Source organism: Hypomesus nipponensis, chromosome 14 (genome assembly GCF_054491055.1).
Source record: "Hypomesus nipponensis isolate SF chromosome 14, ASM5449105v1, whole genome shotgun sequence".
NCBI lineage: Eukaryota > Metazoa > Chordata > Actinopteri > Osmeriformes > Osmeridae > Hypomesus > Hypomesus nipponensis.
The window spans coordinates 4,560,196-4,576,290 of NC_140374.1; the positions used below are offsets into that span (position 1 = coordinate 4,560,196).

A 16,095-nucleotide genomic window follows, 5' to 3' on the forward strand; every position below is an offset into this window, starting at 1 on the left:
TGAAGTAGCCCTGGCCACCCCTTGGCCAGCCCATATATAAAAGTCTGGTTCCGCCACTGTTTGAAATTGGCCTGTATGGAACCGCTTTAGCCCTGCTTGACTAATTAAACTAATTCAAGTCTGGTTTGGGATTTTAAGTCCAGCTTTTTTGAGCTGCCTTCATGGAATAGTCCTATGGATGTATTAATCCGAACAGGACTGTTTTAATTGTGAATAGAGATTTATCATTTATATTTGTGATTGAAATAAAGCAGCTGTGTTGTATGCGAATATGAATGTTATATCTGTGTATGTTTCCTGTAGGAAAAGAGGCTGCTACCTATGTCTATGCTGCCATCAAAATTCATTTGTTGCAAAGGCCATTCTCAGTTTGTGTGAATCAACATAGGATAGCTTCCGGCTAGAGTTCCGTAGACCCCGGATGCGGCACAATTAATGCTGCACAATTACAAGTGCAGTCTGGAATAAAACAACCAACGGTAAATAATTTGAACCTGTGCCCCGTCGTTATTATTCATTCACATTACCGGGCCATTTCACTTGTGTGCCGAGTCAACTTGGGGGGTATTCCAGAAAGCAGGTTATGTGACGTACCCGGATCAGTTCACTCCCCAGCTGACACCCAGCGTTGTAGCAACATTGCCAGTAGGTTTCTGCAACATTGTGAATCAGATGGTGGGTTAACATAACCAGTTAAATTGCATAACCTGCTTCTCTGGAATATGTGTCCCAGTAAAAAGGGTCTACACAACGCCCCTGCATGACAGTATGCGCGGGGAAAAACAGCAGCAGGTTTATCAGGCAAGGAGAGGTTATTTGGCCAGGGCATAAAAGGTAGTGGCAACTCACTCAGCTTGGCTGTCACAGTGTAGTTGAACTAAAAAAACAGGAGGTGTATGATGCAGGAGGTTGTAGTTTAATGGAATGTCCATCTGCAAAACAAAACATTACTCAACTCAGGTAACCTATTCGTCATACAGAACAAAATAAAGCTTGCATCCAGCAGAGCTCTCAAGAGAAGTCTAACATGCTCTCTGAAATAAAACTTGACAATAACTGACAAATGACAAACACAAACTCCCTCCTTATATACATAAACATAATTGGCTACAGCCAAGGACAAACAGGTACACAGGTGCGAGTCATTAGGCATCAACATTCAGGAGAGTGGGAGCGTCGAGGCCCGGATCTCTGAGTAGGCGTAACATTGGCAAGATGAAGGGGCTGATCATTCTAGCAACTGTATTGGTGGCTGTTTTCAGTAAGAAGACTTTTGTGGGGTGAGCGAATTAGTGAATTGGTGACATTTGTAGGCTTTCCAAATGACTTGCTGAATGAAAAACCTCGTAACTGAAGTCACAAATCTGTCCAACCATAATTCATTTGTCTCACATTTGTGATGTATTTGAAGGGATCAAGTCCTTTGTGTAATTGCGAAGGATGAGGTACAACTAACTGTCATCCAGGACCTGTTTGAGATGAGGCAACTTCAGGTGTGTTCATATCATCATGTGTGAAATGAATGACAAGAAAAGATGGCTATATTATCACAAGGTGTGAACTGTCTATCCTCTCATCTTCTGCACAATCCTCTTCTGAAAATGTTTTCAATTCACACACACAACCTTCAAATCCATTTTGGTGAAAGACTGTAAAATGTAAACTATGTATATGTATTTTAGGATTAACCATGTGTTCCTTCTCATTCCCAGCTGGATGTCTGGAGGGGGCCTACTGATGTTGCCACCCCTGTGGACATCAGAGTTCCCTTCCACAGCCTGATGTCCGTCAAAGCCTACCTGGAGGCCCGGGATGTGCAGTACACCATCATGATCAAGGACCTGCAGGTAGGTAGGGGGTAATTGGAATGGACTCTACCATTTGTTTTTGAATATGAATTGAACAGCAAATAAAATGATTTTAAGTGTGTTTAACCCCCAATCCAGTTCTGGATATTTTTTCTGAAATAAAGTTAGAAGGTACATTTATTTGAATGTCAATGACTGCCCATGGTTGAATATGACACAAGACTCTTCTGCCCTTTTGCCAAAGGCTGACATTGACAAAGAAGAGGGACATATGCAGAGAAGTTCCCATGATGCCAAGACTACTGATGACTTTGACTATGCCAACTATCATGTCCTTGATGAGGTAAACACCAAATCACCAAGAATGTACAATAGTTTATTTTTCTTCTGTACCAAAGACCAAAGTCATGTAATATCCCATGCACATTAAGGTTTCCCAAGGACTGTTGGGGCCAATATGAAAAGCTGTCGGTTTTCACCAGATCTATAGTTTCCAGGATATGCTTGTGGCAGAGAACCCTACATTGGTCAGCAAGATTGTGATTGGCCAGAGCTCTGAGGGCCGTCCCTTGAATGTGCTTAAGGTAAGCTCTTAAAAGATAAGAAAGGCTTCTGTGTTTATCATATCTGTAAACATCAGGGGTGATTATTAAATAAAAGGATATCTTTTCTCATCTTTTTTTTTCTCATAGTTCAGCACTGGAGGAACTAACCGTCCTGCAATTTGGATTGACACTGGCATCCACTCCAGAGAGTGGATTACTCCAGCCAGTGGTGCATGGTTTGCCAAGAAGGTGACGAAATTCTGATTTAAAAAAATTACATACTTCAGAGATAAGATTTACAATCTTGTATTTCCTTTCTGTGATCCTGTACATCTTATTTTGTTCATGATATTGTTCCCTGTCCTAATCTGTTCCTGTCTATAAAACTGAAGGGAGTAAGATGACAACTATTTCCCATTCAAAGTAAAACTCACCCATTCATCACCTGCCCTCCAAGAACTATAAAATACTTTATACTAACTGGTTTAATGTTTCATGGACAGATTGTGCTTGATTATGGACATAATCCTGCCCTTACTGCCATCCTGGACAGAATGGACATCCTTCTGGAGATGGTGGTCAATCCTGATGGCTATCACTTCACTCATACCAGTGTGAGTTAGTAAAAGTTTGATTCCCTGTCTGTTTTGGAGTGCACAGACATTGTCAGACTGTTAACAAAGTTGTGTAACATGGGCCAATATGCTGACAGAACCGCATGTGGCGTAAAACAAGGAAGCCTAATCCGGGTTCTTCTTGTGTTGGAGTTGACGCCAACAGGAACTGGGATGCCGGTTTTGGAAGTATGTCTAATTGTCTGATACAGTATAGGTCTGTGATGACTGTAAAGCAAGTTAAAATAACCCTGACATTTATTTGGACAACCATCCCACCATCTCACCGTTCCCCAGCTGCTGGCTCCAGTGGGAACCCCTGTGATGAGACCTACCGTGGTCCAACTGCTCACTCTGAGCCTGAGATCAAGTCCATTGTGGACTTCATGAAGGCTCATGGAAATATCAAGGCAGTCCTTTCCATCCATAGCTACTCCCAGATGCTCCTCTACCCTTACGGCTACACCAGCACCTCTGTCAAGGACCAGAAAGAGCTGGTGGGTCCAGCAGATGTTTTTCTCAACCCTATCGGTTTCTGATAAGAGGGGTGACTGTTTTAGTTTCAGCTAGGAACAGCTGGTTAAATTCTCAGATTGGTCAAGTTTGGTACAGTACAAACAATGTAAAATGTTCAATATTGACTGCATGTGAAACTTTTTATTAACATATTTTTTTCACATGAATTACAAGCTATTTTACAAAATATCCACAGCATGAACTGGCTAAAAAAGCCATCACTGATCTGGCCTCCCTGTATGGAACAGCCTACAGATACGGGAGTATAATCAACATCATATGTAAGTCCTATCAAACATTCCCTTACACCATCTCACCCCAGGTTTCTTATTGTAAACGTAGATTAAAGCATTGAAAAAGGTGTATTATACTGGAGGTAATTCCCACAATTTCCAGTTTTGCATTCAAGATGTTGCCATTATTCTTGACTTTGAATGAAAATGGCTTCCCCCACAAATGACTTGCTTGATTCCTCCCAGATCAAGCCAGTGGCAACACCATTGACTGGGCCTACAACCAGGGCATCAAGTACTCCTACACATTTGAGCTGAGAGATACTAGTCGCTATGGATTTATCCTACCCGCCAATCAGATCATCCCTACTGCTAAGGAGACCTGGCTGGCACTAATGGCCATCATGGAGCACACCAATGCCAACACCTATTAAAGAAGGTCACTATAATGGCACTGGTTAATAACAATTCTGAGAAACGTTCTTTGTAGGGTTAGAGCCTTAATCTACCAATAAATTACATATCTTCTACCCGCATTTGTCCTCTTTTAAACTGAATTTACCTGAGATAGAGGGGTGATTGACTGTTTTTTGGGGGGTATGTCACACTGTTCCTTAAGGTCTCAGAATAGCGTATGTAACATTGGTTGGGCTGAAAATGGCCCGGGTGCTGTTCTATACAACCTGATACATCCAGTGAAATTTTCCCGGGAAAAAAATGCTAGATTTTCTCCTCATGAATATTTAGATGAGCTGTGGGCTGATTGGTTGGTTTACGACGAGTGAAGCTGCGGAGCAAAGACGCAACATGGCCAACAGCACTCACTGAAACAAGGAGGGTGGATACATGAAATAAAAACTTACAAATAAATCTATTTTGTCAATACAACACTGTTTTCAACAGACTGACTAGATATCGTTTGAAATGATTACGTTAGTCGTTTCCACTTCTGTTGTCGAAGCAAACAGGATCGCCTTAGGTGGGTAAGGTTAGCACTACAGCTTAGCAAACAAACTATCATGATTCAACTCAGTTCACAGGTCAGAGCAGAGTCAGTCAGTCACATGCCAAGTTTAGCTTGTGTTTGTAGGCCACACATGTAAGCCTACTCAAAAGTTTTCTTGATTCATGAGTGTTCTTGTTTTGATGGCTGTGGCATTTTTTTGTGTGAGTATACACTAATAGTTATGTTTTAATGTAATTTAAATTTCCTCATCAGTATTTATATGAATAATAACACTGCTTGGATGCCATGCTAAGATTACACACACATTTTCAGTCTTGGTCTGTGGATCCCCTGAAGTAGCCCTGGCCACCCCTTGGCCAGCCCATATATAAAAGTCTGGTTCCGCCACTGTTTGAAATTGGCCTGTATGGAACCGCTTTAGCCCTGCTTGACTATTTAAACTAATTCAAGTCTGGTTTGGGATTTTAAGTCCAGCTTTTTTGAGCTGCCTTCATGGAATAGTCCTATGGATGTATTAATCCGAACAGGACTGTGCTAATTGTGAATAGAGATTTATCATTTATATTTGTGATTGAAATAAAGCAGCTGTGTTGTATGCGAATATGAATGTTAATGAAATTGCATAACCTGCTTCTCTGGAATATGTGTCCCAGTAAAAAGGGTCTATACAACGCCCCTGCATGACAGTATGCGCGGGGAAAAACAGCAGCAGGTTTATCAGGCAAGGAGAGTTTATTTGGCCAGGGCATAAAAGGTAGTGGCAACTCACTCAGCTTGGCTGTCACAGTGTAGTTAAACTAAAAAAACAGGAGGTGTCTGATGCAGGAGGTTGTAGTTTAATGGAATGTCCATCTGCAAAACAAAACATTACTCAACTCAGGTAACCTATTCGTCATACAGAACAAAATAAAGCTTGCATCCAGCAGAGCTCTCAAGAGAAGTCTAACATGCTCTCTGAAATAAAACTTGCCAATAACTGACAAACACAAACTCCCTCCTTATATACATAAACATAATTGGCTACAGCCAAGGACAAACAGGTACACAGGTGCGAGTCATTAGGCATCAACATTCAGGAGAGTGGGAGCGTCGAGGCCCGGATCTCTGAGTAGGCATAACATTGGCAAGATGAAGGGGCTGATCATTCTAGCAACTGTATTGGTGGCTGTTTTCAGTAAGAAGACTTTTGTGGGGTGAGCGAATTAGTGAATTGGTGACATTTGTAGGCTTTCCAAATGACTTGCTGAATGAAAAACCTCGTAACTGAAGTCACAAATCTGTCCAACCATAATTCATTGTCTCACATTTGTGATGTATTTGAAGGGATCAAGTCCTTTGTGTAATTGCGAAGGATGAGGTACAACTAACTGTCATCCAGGACCTGTTTGAGATGAGGCAGCTTCAGGTGTGTTCATATCATCATGTGTGAAATGAATGACAAGAAAAGATGGCTATATTATCACAAGGTGTGAACTGTCTATCCTCTCATCTTCTGCACAATCCTCTTCTGAAAATGTTTTCAATTCACACACACAACCTTCAAATCCATTTTGGTGAAAGACTGTAAAATGTAAAATGTAAACTATGTATATGTATTTTAGATTAACCATGTGTTCCTTCTCATTCCCAGCTGGATGTCTGGAGGGGGCCTACTGATGTTGCCACCCCTGTGGACATCAGAGTTCCCTTCCACAGCCTGAAGTCCGTCAAAGCCTACCTGGAGGCCCGGGATGTGCAGTACACCATCATGATCAAGGACCTGCAGGTAGGTAGGGGGTAATTGGAATGGACTCTACCATTTGTTTTTGAATATGAATTGAACAGCAAATACAAAGATTTTAAGTGTGTTTAACCCCCAATCCAGTTCTGGATATTTTTTTCTGAAATAAAATTAGAAGGTACATTTATTTGAATGTCAATGACTGCCCATGGTTGAATATGAGACAAGACTCTTCTGCCCTTTTGCCAAAGGCTGACATTGACAAAGAAGAGGGACTTATGCAGAGGAGTTCCTATGAAGCCAAGACTACTGATGACTTTGACTATGCCTACTATCACATTCTTGATGAGGTAAACATCAAAGCCCCAAAATTGTACAATAGTTGTTTATTATGCTTTTGTACCAAATACCAAAGTCATGTAATATCCCATGCATATTAAGGTTTCCCAAGGACTGTTGGGGCCAATATGAAAAGCTGTCGGTTTTCACCAGATCTATAGTTTCCAGGATATGCTTGTGGCAGAGAACCCTACATTGGTCAGCAAGATTGTGATTGGCCAGAGCTCTGAGGGCCGTCCCTTGAATGTGCTTAAGGTAAGCTCTTAAAAGATAAGAAAGGCTTCTGTGTTTATCATATCTGTAAACATCAGGGGTGATTATTAAATAAAAGGATATCTTTTCTCATCTTTTTTTCTCTCATAGTTCAGCACTGGAGGAACTAACCGTCCTGCAATTTGGATTGACACTGGCATCCACTCCAGAGAGTGGATTACTCCAGCCAGTGGTGCATGGTTTGCCAAGAAGGTGACGAAATTCTGATTTAAAAAAATTACATACTTCAGAGATAAGATTTACAATCTTGTATTTCCTTTCTGTGATCCTGTACATCTTATTTTGTTCATGATATTGTTCCCTGTCCTAATCTGTTCCTGTCTATAAAACTGAAGGGAGTAAGATGACAACTATTTCCCATTCAAAGTAAAACTCACCCATTCATCACCTGCCCTCCAAGAACTATAAAATACTTTATACTAACTGGTTTAATGTTTCATGGACAGATTGTGCTTGATTATGGACATAATCCTGCCCTTACTGCCATCCTGGACAGAATGGACATCCTTCTGGAGATGGTGGTCAATCCTGATGGCTATCACTTCACTCATACCAGTGTGAGTTAGTAAAAGTTTGATTCCCTGTCTGTTTTGGAGTGCACAGACATTGTCAGACTGTTAACAAAGTTGTGTAACATGGGCCAATATGCTGACAGAACCGCATGTGGCGTAAAACAAGGAAGCCTAATCCTGGTTCTTCTTGTGTTGGAGTTGACGCCAACAGGAACTGGGATGCCGGTTTTGGAAGTATGTCTAATTGTCTGATACAGTATAGGTCTGTGATGACTGTAAAGCAAGTTAAAATAACCCTGACATTTATTTGGACAACCATCCCACCATCTCACCGTTCCCCAGCTGCTGGCTCCAGTGGGAACCCCTGTGATGAGACCTACCGTGGTCCAACTGCTCACTCTGAGCCTGAGATCAAGTCCATTGTGGACTTCATGAAGGCTCATGGAAATATCAAGGCGGTCCTTTGCATCCATAGCTACGCCCAGATTCTCCTCTACCCTTACGGCTACACCAGCACCTCTGTCAAGGACCAGAAAGAGCTGGTGGGTCCAGCAGATGTTTTTCTTAACCCTATCGGTTTCTGATAAAAGGGGTGACTGTTAGTTTCAGCTAGGAACAGCTAGTTAAATTCTCAGATAAGTGAAGTCTGGTACAGTACAAACAACATAAAATATTGACTGCATGTGAAACTTTTTATTAACATATTTTTCACATGAATTACAAGCTATTTTACAATATATCCACAGCATGAACTGGCTAAAAAAGCCATCACTGATCTGGCCTCCCTGTATGGAACAGCCTACAGATACGGGAGTTCAATCACCCTCTGTAAGTACGCTATCAAACATTCCCTTACACCATCTCACCCCAGGTTTCTTATTGTAAACGTAGTATAAAGCATTGAAAAAGGTGTATTATACTACACAATTTCCAGTTTTGCATTCAAGATGTTGCTATTATTTTTGACTTTGAATGAAAAATGGCTTCCCCCACAAATGACTTGCTTGATTCCTCCCAGATAAAGCCAGTGGCAACACCATTGACTGGGCCTACAACCAGGGCATCAAGTACTCCTACACATTTGAGCTGAGAGATACTGGTCGCTATGGATTTATCCTACCCGCCAATCAGATCATCCCCACTGCTAAGGAGACCTGGCTGGCACTGATGACCATCATGGAGCACACCAATGCCAACACTTACTAACATCTGATTGGTGTGAAATAGAAAGAACGCCCATGAAGTCATGTTGTAATGACTAATGAACAAACTTGAGAAAAATTTGAATATTTTATGTTGTCCTCTTTTGTCCATTGGCCAAACAGAACACCATACAATGCATTTCAAAATGAGCAATCCAGTGTATATAGTATATGATTGTGCATTTTATTTGACAGTAATGTACACAAACAATGAACTGTTATCAGTCAAAACAGTTTTTAGATTGAAACTGACAAGCGCTGATGAGTTCACTCAGGTACAGCAAGTAGAAAGGGCGGCCTTTTAAAATTCTCAATATCTCTCTCACTCCAGCATACACAAACCACAGGTCAGACCTTAGATACATCTCTCAAGCCCTAAACATTACAGTACATGCACTTGTTTAAGACCCAGTGATGTGGTAATTTTTTTTTTTTTTCTGGTACAAAAACTGAAATGACAAAGAGAACTCAAACAAAACAGCTCACATATGACGTTTCACATTTTAAAAGTTTCCCAGTGGTGATGCTATACAAGTCACCATGACCACCATATCATAATACCTATGTGTTCTCAGCAAAACTGAATTCACCCTCATTAACCAGTATGACTGCATGAATGCATAAACAGTCCCCAGGAACATGTAGAAGTAGTGTACAATTTAGATACATTCTCAATTGATATGGTTCCTTTTCTACTTTCTTGAGAGTGTGTTACACAACAATATTGGTCTTGTGTTTTTGGAAAAATCTACAACACACACTGGGGAAAACTTTTTGTGCAAAATAATACACAAACTGCAACACAAAACTAGCTAAACAAATGCATTTATTCATACAAAAAAGTCAAGAATTTTAAGTGTCATCTATAAATTAGTGTTAATTCAGTGCAAAACAATTTTCCCATAAGATGTTTTGGTCATAGGTGACATCCTACTCAAAACATTTTTAACTGACTTCTCCAGAAGAAAATCGAATTTACAATCCAACATAAATCCACCCTACACTTTGAAAATATAGGCCTATAGGGCAGGGCTGTCAAACTAAAGACATTTGATGGTTTCAGTATCTGCAGACATCACATGTCTGCATACCTCACACAAGGTATGTACTTTGATCAAGGACAGATGAAAAGCTTTCAGGGCTGCCACAGAGAACGTTGGCTGCCCTATCACATCAGTAGGTATAGGCGGTTCATGGAAGTGCACTGAGGTATTGATACTGGAATAAGCAGACTTAATAAGCATTCATGACACCTTTATGAAACCACCCCTAATACCTTTGTGAGTGCTGAACCATTCATAACACATTATGTTTAAAACTGATACGCAAAAGCAATTATAACAGTTTTCAGTTGTAACAAATAATGACGTTAGCCCAAGTGAAAAATGCAACATACACTATGAGTGCGTTTGTCTGTTTGTTGCAAGGCAGAATACACTGACTGAAACCCGCCCCTAGAACATATCAAATGAATGCCACACAGTAAAAACAATAGGTATTGACTACCAAATACATAAATTCCACACACACAAAGGTGTAATGAATGTTCATAATGGTGTCGTACATGCTTATGAAAAATTCTTCATGTGAAGTGTTACCGTAGACTTTATTTGTATTTTGAGTGGATTGGGCATAGTGATGATCGGGGGAGGGGGGGGGGGGGGTTAAAGTTATTTCCAGGGTCTGCTGCTCTGGGATCTTGCACTTTCAGGGCTAGCTAAAGAGGAGCTCTTCCGACTCCGAGCACTAGAAGCTTTGGACAGCGTGCTGCTGCTCGACATGCGACTGCTGAGACGGCCTGTGAAACACACGAGCAAAGGAACAGAAAAGTCAACAAAGGAAAATCGTGGTTGACGTGGTGTGGTTCAACCTTTTAAATATTGTCACTCCTTAAACACCGTCCACATATTTAGTCAACTTCAGTTTGAACCCAACCTTTCTCAACTTTCTTTTACTGCCAATGCAACAAAAGTGTAATGTCCTTACTGTTGGGATTCGTCGGGACAAGCATTTCTTCCAGGTAGTGCTGGATCTTAGCGAGGTCATCAGATGAGAACCTCCACTTCCTCTCTGCTGGCAGACAGACCTGGCGAGGCGTGGAACGCTTCCGGCCAACCGTTGTCCCTGTGGGAGACGGCAGGCAAGAGGCCGGAATGGAGCCTGTTGTCATTCCCACAGGGACTTTCTGGGCTATCACTTTGAGGCCTAGAAGGTGGGAGAGAGGAGTGTGTGAATGAAACACTGAGCCCAAAACTTAAATAACCAGCGCCACAAAAAATGTGTACACAAAGTGATGTTTGCGTGACATTATTCTGACTTTAAAGCAATCGTACCTTTTTATGAAAACATATTCAGAAATCGATTTGTTTGGAGGGATGCACTTTTGCTCGCAAACTAGATCTTTATACACTTTTTTTATACAAAACCTCACCATGGCATAGCAACATTGTAAGCTAATCGGTGTATGGCAAATATCCTTTTGGATATGTCCACCCCCAAAAAACCAAATGCAATAGTTTACCTCCAGACAGCATGAAGAGATTCTCAAAACCTCTCTCACACATGGTGGTGGCAGCCTGACTGGCCATCCTCTCATCTTCATCGTACACTATGATGATCTTTCCCAAGGCGTTTTTCTGAACACACTCTCGTCAAGGGTTTACCAATCCAAATATAAGTAAGTAAGTTCAACAGGATTCAAACATCCATTTGCCCAGGTAATTATTATTTTTTTTTACCACAGGAATTTCCGTCTCTAATGATGATTGATTCTTGACAAGCAAATGTATTTAATCAAGAACAGAATCCCTAGAGATGAACTTTGGAAAACGGTATACAAGTGCAAGGATACATAATCCAACACTTCCCTAGTGTAAGGGTTCATTGTTCTTGAAAGGGTGGCAATCGGGTAATTGTATGCTGCAGGGAAAGAAAAAAAAGTTAGTAAGAAACAAGTTAAAAAGAATAAGGACACAACTGTAATGGTGAATAAGGAGATTATAATGATTCCTGGTGAGAAAAATATGTTTTCCTTTAACTACTCTTAGTTTTACTGCACTGAGAAAACGAAATAAAGAACTGACCGAGAAATTTAAAGGATTGTAAATAGCTTGTTATTTAACGGCATGGCCAGTTCTCTCTATGAAACCAAATGAATTGGAATTCTCTGCACCTCACGGGGTGTACCTACCACTGATGATGTGGCACTGGTCGTACTGCTCTTTGTCTCGCACATCCAGCAGCAGGTAAGGACAGTCAGGGTAGCGTGTGTCTGTTTCCCGATGACTGGACACGGGCGTCAGAATGACCTTTTGATCTTCCTTGTCCAGGTCCAGTTCTCCCACACCACTTATAACACTGTAGGGGTAGAAGTGATTGTTTTCGTGAATGGACAATGGCGTTCAAACACACTTGACATTATGCCACGTCACACTTCCAGATAAGCAAAGGACAACTAATACTTGCCTGCCCATAGGCAGGAAACAGGGAATTCTTAATTAGTTTTTTTAAGAAAAGAAAAATGGCACGATGAGAACTATTTAGATGTGTGGGGCTGAATTCAGACAGGGATGAGGTTACAGCTGAGTTTAGGGTTCATAGTTATTTACAGTCTGTGTGAGTGTACGTAGGCAGCATATATGAATGTGTTAGAAAGATGGACGGATTAAATAAAAATAAGGGTGTAGATATCCAAGTATTTAAGAAGGAGCAGATGTTTGCATAGTCTGTATATGACGAAAGGACACAGGCTAGTAGTTGTGTGACAAAAAAAACAAGGAAAAGTTGTCTTTGCCTGACTGTCGATGTTGTGTAATCTAGTTTGGTTCTACAAACCCTACCTTTGCAGTGTCGACCTTGGAGAAAAGCCAGCATCCCCTGCATTGTTGCTGTTGTCAAGAAAATGTGCGGGTGTGGGGTACTGCAGGGGGGACCCGTCTGTGTTCTCAGACAGGCGCTTTATTTCAGGCTCCGAAAACACGGACATATTGTCTGGTGGGGTCAGGGAAAAACACCACTATGGTTAACCATCCACATTAGGTCAGCACACTCGTGACCTGTTATTTCTAAATACACTCGACAAAACGGTTCACTCCAGCCTGATTCGTGTATTGAATTGTATTTGCATTGCAAGACAATTGAGCATATTCATGCGTACATACTGAAGGTAATTAGACATAAAGAGTAGAGTTCAGTCGTTACCTTCAAGCCTTGGGGTTTCATCTTCATTCACACTTTCATTCAATTCCGATACCGATGCCACTTGAATAACCTGATAAAATGAGAGTACGTTTGAACAAAGACACCCTCAATTATTTCATTTTTCATTTTTATTAGGATCCCCATTTAATGGCAGCTAATCTTCCTGTGTCCTCTTTAAAATATTCACAACATGAAATTACAAAAAGCAATAACATCACAAATTGCAATCAAAATAATTTGAACATTGCAATTACATTCAAAATATTACCAAGTGAAAGAACATGAGAATTTCCAGCTTTCACGGGGGCATTTGTAGCAATTCCTGGGTTACTGTCCTCTTAAATTTATATTTGTTCTGAATTCTGCGTGATGAGACAGAGTCGATTCCAAATAGATATTGCTCTGTAAAGTGATGTGCATTTCAGAAAATTTGTCCTGGGAAGCGGAAGTTTTATGTCACCACCCAGTGCCTGCCTGGTGGCATATAGGTGTCTACTTCCTACAAAACAAGCTGCTCAGAGAGAAACTGTGGCTGTTTCATAAAAACTGCATTCCACAATATTAAAATTAATCGTAGTTTAATTTTGTCGTCAACTGTGAGCCAAGAAAGGCATTTGTGCATCAGGACCACATTAGTCTCAAGAGAGCACTTGAGGACTTTTTGTGATGCAGAATACTGTATTTCTTTTTAAATTATTGAATACTGTAACCAGATATATAGTCTTGATCCCGATAACCCTCTACTCACCCATCTACATTAAAATGCTTCTTAAAATCATTTAGTTTGAAGAAAGAAATGTACTTAAACTAATATTACTGGTATCAAAACCAATCGCAACGCCGTCTGGCACGTAAAGTCAGATGATTAATACACTGTCTCAAGCAAAATATTATACAAAATGTTCATACAAATCTTGTACACATCCATTTAAACATTTAACATGATCATCACAGCCACAACCCTAACAGCTATTCTACCTGTTAGCCGTCATTTGCCTACTGTACTTCAAACATCATGTACATTGTGAATAATCTTGTTTGTGCATTGGTAGAGAGAGGGTTGTGGTGGTCATTTGAATTTAGTCAACTTTCCTTCGAGGAATTTCACAAATCCTAAAAAGAATATTTGTTGTTTAGAATGTGACTCACAGAAGGAATGCATAATTTCTCACTTACCAACTGTGCAAATGTTGTCACTTTTAGCCTTTTGAAGAGCTCATCCTTTCTGTACCTGTAATCTAAAAAGGGATATATTTAGCCAATCCTGAAACAGATTTCTCACACATATCTTAACAACCTTAAACAGCTTTGATGTGGATTCTCTGTCTACTAACTCAATCTCGACCCACCTGGGTCTTCAATGTCAGATTTTTGCTTTGCCTCTTCCTGTAATCCTTCCAAAATATCTCTGGAGCTCAAATCAACAGTATTGGCATCCATACCGCCTTGCAGGCATACCTCTACCACACCCAATGCCCAAGTCAGGCTGCTCACTCTTCTTTTAACACAGGCCTTGGCACTGAGGTGACCCAAAGTATGACCTTGTTATCTCACTCTCTTACATGTCAAAAGCCCCTGTTGGCACCTCAACAGTGGAGCCTAACAAATCCTACATCAAGGCCCACAGAGAAATTATTGTCGAAAACTTTACAATCGGCCCAAAGTTATATAAAGGAATCAGTGTTACTTATCCCTGAGAAATCGTAGAGCCAGAAAGAAAATGGCCACTAGGCACAAAGTGCTTATTCACCGTGGTTGACCAGGTTACCAAGCTGTAAAATATCAGTGGGACAGGGCTTCTCCGGTGTACCTCTTAAAGTACAGACTTGAACACCAAGAGGAAATTGATATTGTACTGGAACTCTTCTTGTGAAAAGCACATGCTTTGAGAGTCTAGATACATGTGTCCCACAAACAAGCCTGGGTCTGGTACAAATGCAGACTTGTGTTTTGTCTTTGCAATAGTTTAAACAATAAAGACAAATTAAATGTTATTGTGCAATAATCCCTACACTACAATATATCTGATTGTCATTTTACACCTTTGTTGTTACTTGTTCCTGTTATATTTATCTGATTTGTAGAATATATATTCTGATGTTATCATCACTGGTAAGTGTCTGCCACGTGATGCACTATTTATTCACAAATAAAGTTGTTTATCAGCATATTAAGATGAAGAATGCTCAAGGTTTTTGTCAAGTTATTGCAACCATTACAGCACTACAAATAGTTGTTTTCTACAAAAAGTGGACTTACTTTTCTTGATTTCTTCTAGCCTCTCCATGTACTTTGTCAAGCTGCATCCTGCCAAATAAAAACATTCAACTACAGGCTGCAAATAATCCACATTCATTCTACCATCATATGAATATGTATATTCACAAATAAATCTAGCTAGTATGGGCCTACTGCAAGAAACATGGCAACCCGGCTTTAGCATAGTCATCTGAGGACATTTAGCCTACCTGTATCCAGCCTGGTTTTCACATGTTGATATTTTGGGTTCTGTGGGATTCTCCTTTTCAGGTACTTGATATGGGGAATTAGGTCAAAACTCTGATTATATAGGTTACAACTTAAATAGCAGTGATACAGTAACAAATAGGTAAACCAAACTTATTAGAAGCTGTATAGTGTGCACGCCAGTTAACACAATGGCTAGTATTGTGTATAACGTCGTTAAATGACCAAAGAAACAGTAGCCCTGCAATCCAGATTAGCATGAAAAGTAAGACAGCACGAGCAAGTTAGTAACAATGAAGGTTGTTACTTTTTTAGTCTACAACTGTACTGTAACACCTGCCTGGCCAGAGGACTGGGGAAAACATAGCGAGTGCTGTTTTATGTTTTGCTTAGTAACTGCTGACGGGAAACATGATCACGACTTTGAGAATGATCATCTTAAACTATTAAAACTATCTAGTAATAGTCTTAAACGACTATTACTAGAATAAAATGACTAAACAAATGTTAAAATAAAGTTAATGTAGTCAGTTTACCTCTGTGTTTCCAATACTCTGTTTGGACGACATCTTTTCAAACGGAATACTTATAAAACGTCGATTGCCAAGTTTAACAAACTTGGCGCTGATTGATTGAAGCAGAATTCTAAACCAATCAACAAAGCTGATACTCGGATGTCGAAGTCCATCGTTCTACAGTT

The 16,095-nt window shown here is 40.4% G+C and overlaps 3 protein-coding genes across 4 annotated transcripts; 2 read left to right on the forward strand and 1 right to left on the reverse strand.

The window, feature by feature from the left end:
• The first annotated feature begins 1,196 nt into the window (after positions 1-1,196).
• On the forward strand, positions 1,197-4,222 carry LOC146258310 (carboxypeptidase A1-like). The gene is made up of 11 exons (XM_084671806.1): positions 1,197-1,280; positions 1,412-1,493; positions 1,713-1,847; positions 2,053-2,151; positions 2,291-2,392; positions 2,501-2,602; positions 2,857-2,967; positions 3,066-3,156; positions 3,265-3,464; positions 3,680-3,764; positions 3,963-4,222. The coding sequence occupies exons 1-11, from the start codon at positions 1,216-1,218 to the stop codon at positions 4,148-4,150; spliced, it is 1,260 nt and encodes a 419-aa protein (XP_084527932.1). The 5' UTR covers positions 1,197-1,215; the 3' UTR covers positions 4,151-4,222.
• Positions 4,223-5,808: 1,586 nt separating this feature from the next.
• LOC146258311 (carboxypeptidase A1-like) lies at positions 5,809-8,814 on the forward strand. The gene is made up of 11 exons (XM_084671830.1): positions 5,809-5,876; positions 6,007-6,088; positions 6,314-6,448; positions 6,655-6,753; positions 6,896-6,997; positions 7,106-7,207; positions 7,462-7,572; positions 7,671-7,761; positions 7,870-8,069; positions 8,274-8,355; positions 8,546-8,814. Exons 1-11 carry the CDS (start codon positions 5,812-5,814, stop codon positions 8,731-8,733), a joined length of 1,257 nt encoding a protein of 418 aa, XP_084527956.1. The 5' UTR covers positions 5,809-5,811; the 3' UTR covers positions 8,734-8,814.
• A 724-nt stretch (positions 8,815-9,538) lies between these two features.
• Positions 9,539-16,046, reverse strand: cep41 (centrosomal protein 41). 2 transcript variants are annotated; one of them, XM_084671873.1, is made up of 11 exons: positions 15,932-16,046; positions 15,398-15,461; positions 15,189-15,236; positions 14,106-14,167; positions 12,930-12,999; positions 12,569-12,719; positions 11,920-12,086; positions 11,581-11,648; positions 11,251-11,365; positions 10,716-10,934; positions 9,539-10,527 (listed from the first exon to the last, which is right to left on the reverse strand). In XM_084671873.1, exons 1-11 carry the CDS (start codon positions 15,962-15,964, stop codon positions 10,400-10,402), a joined length of 1,125 nt encoding a protein of 374 aa, XP_084527999.1. In that variant the 5' UTR covers positions 15,965-16,046; the 3' UTR covers positions 9,539-10,399. The 2 variants fall into 2 exon arrangements, with proteins under 2 accessions (XP_084527999.1, XP_084528000.1); XM_084671874.1 differs by lacking the exons at positions 15,398-15,461; positions 15,932-16,046 and adding an exon at positions 13,198-13,331.
• Positions 16,047-16,095: the final 49 nt, after the last annotated feature.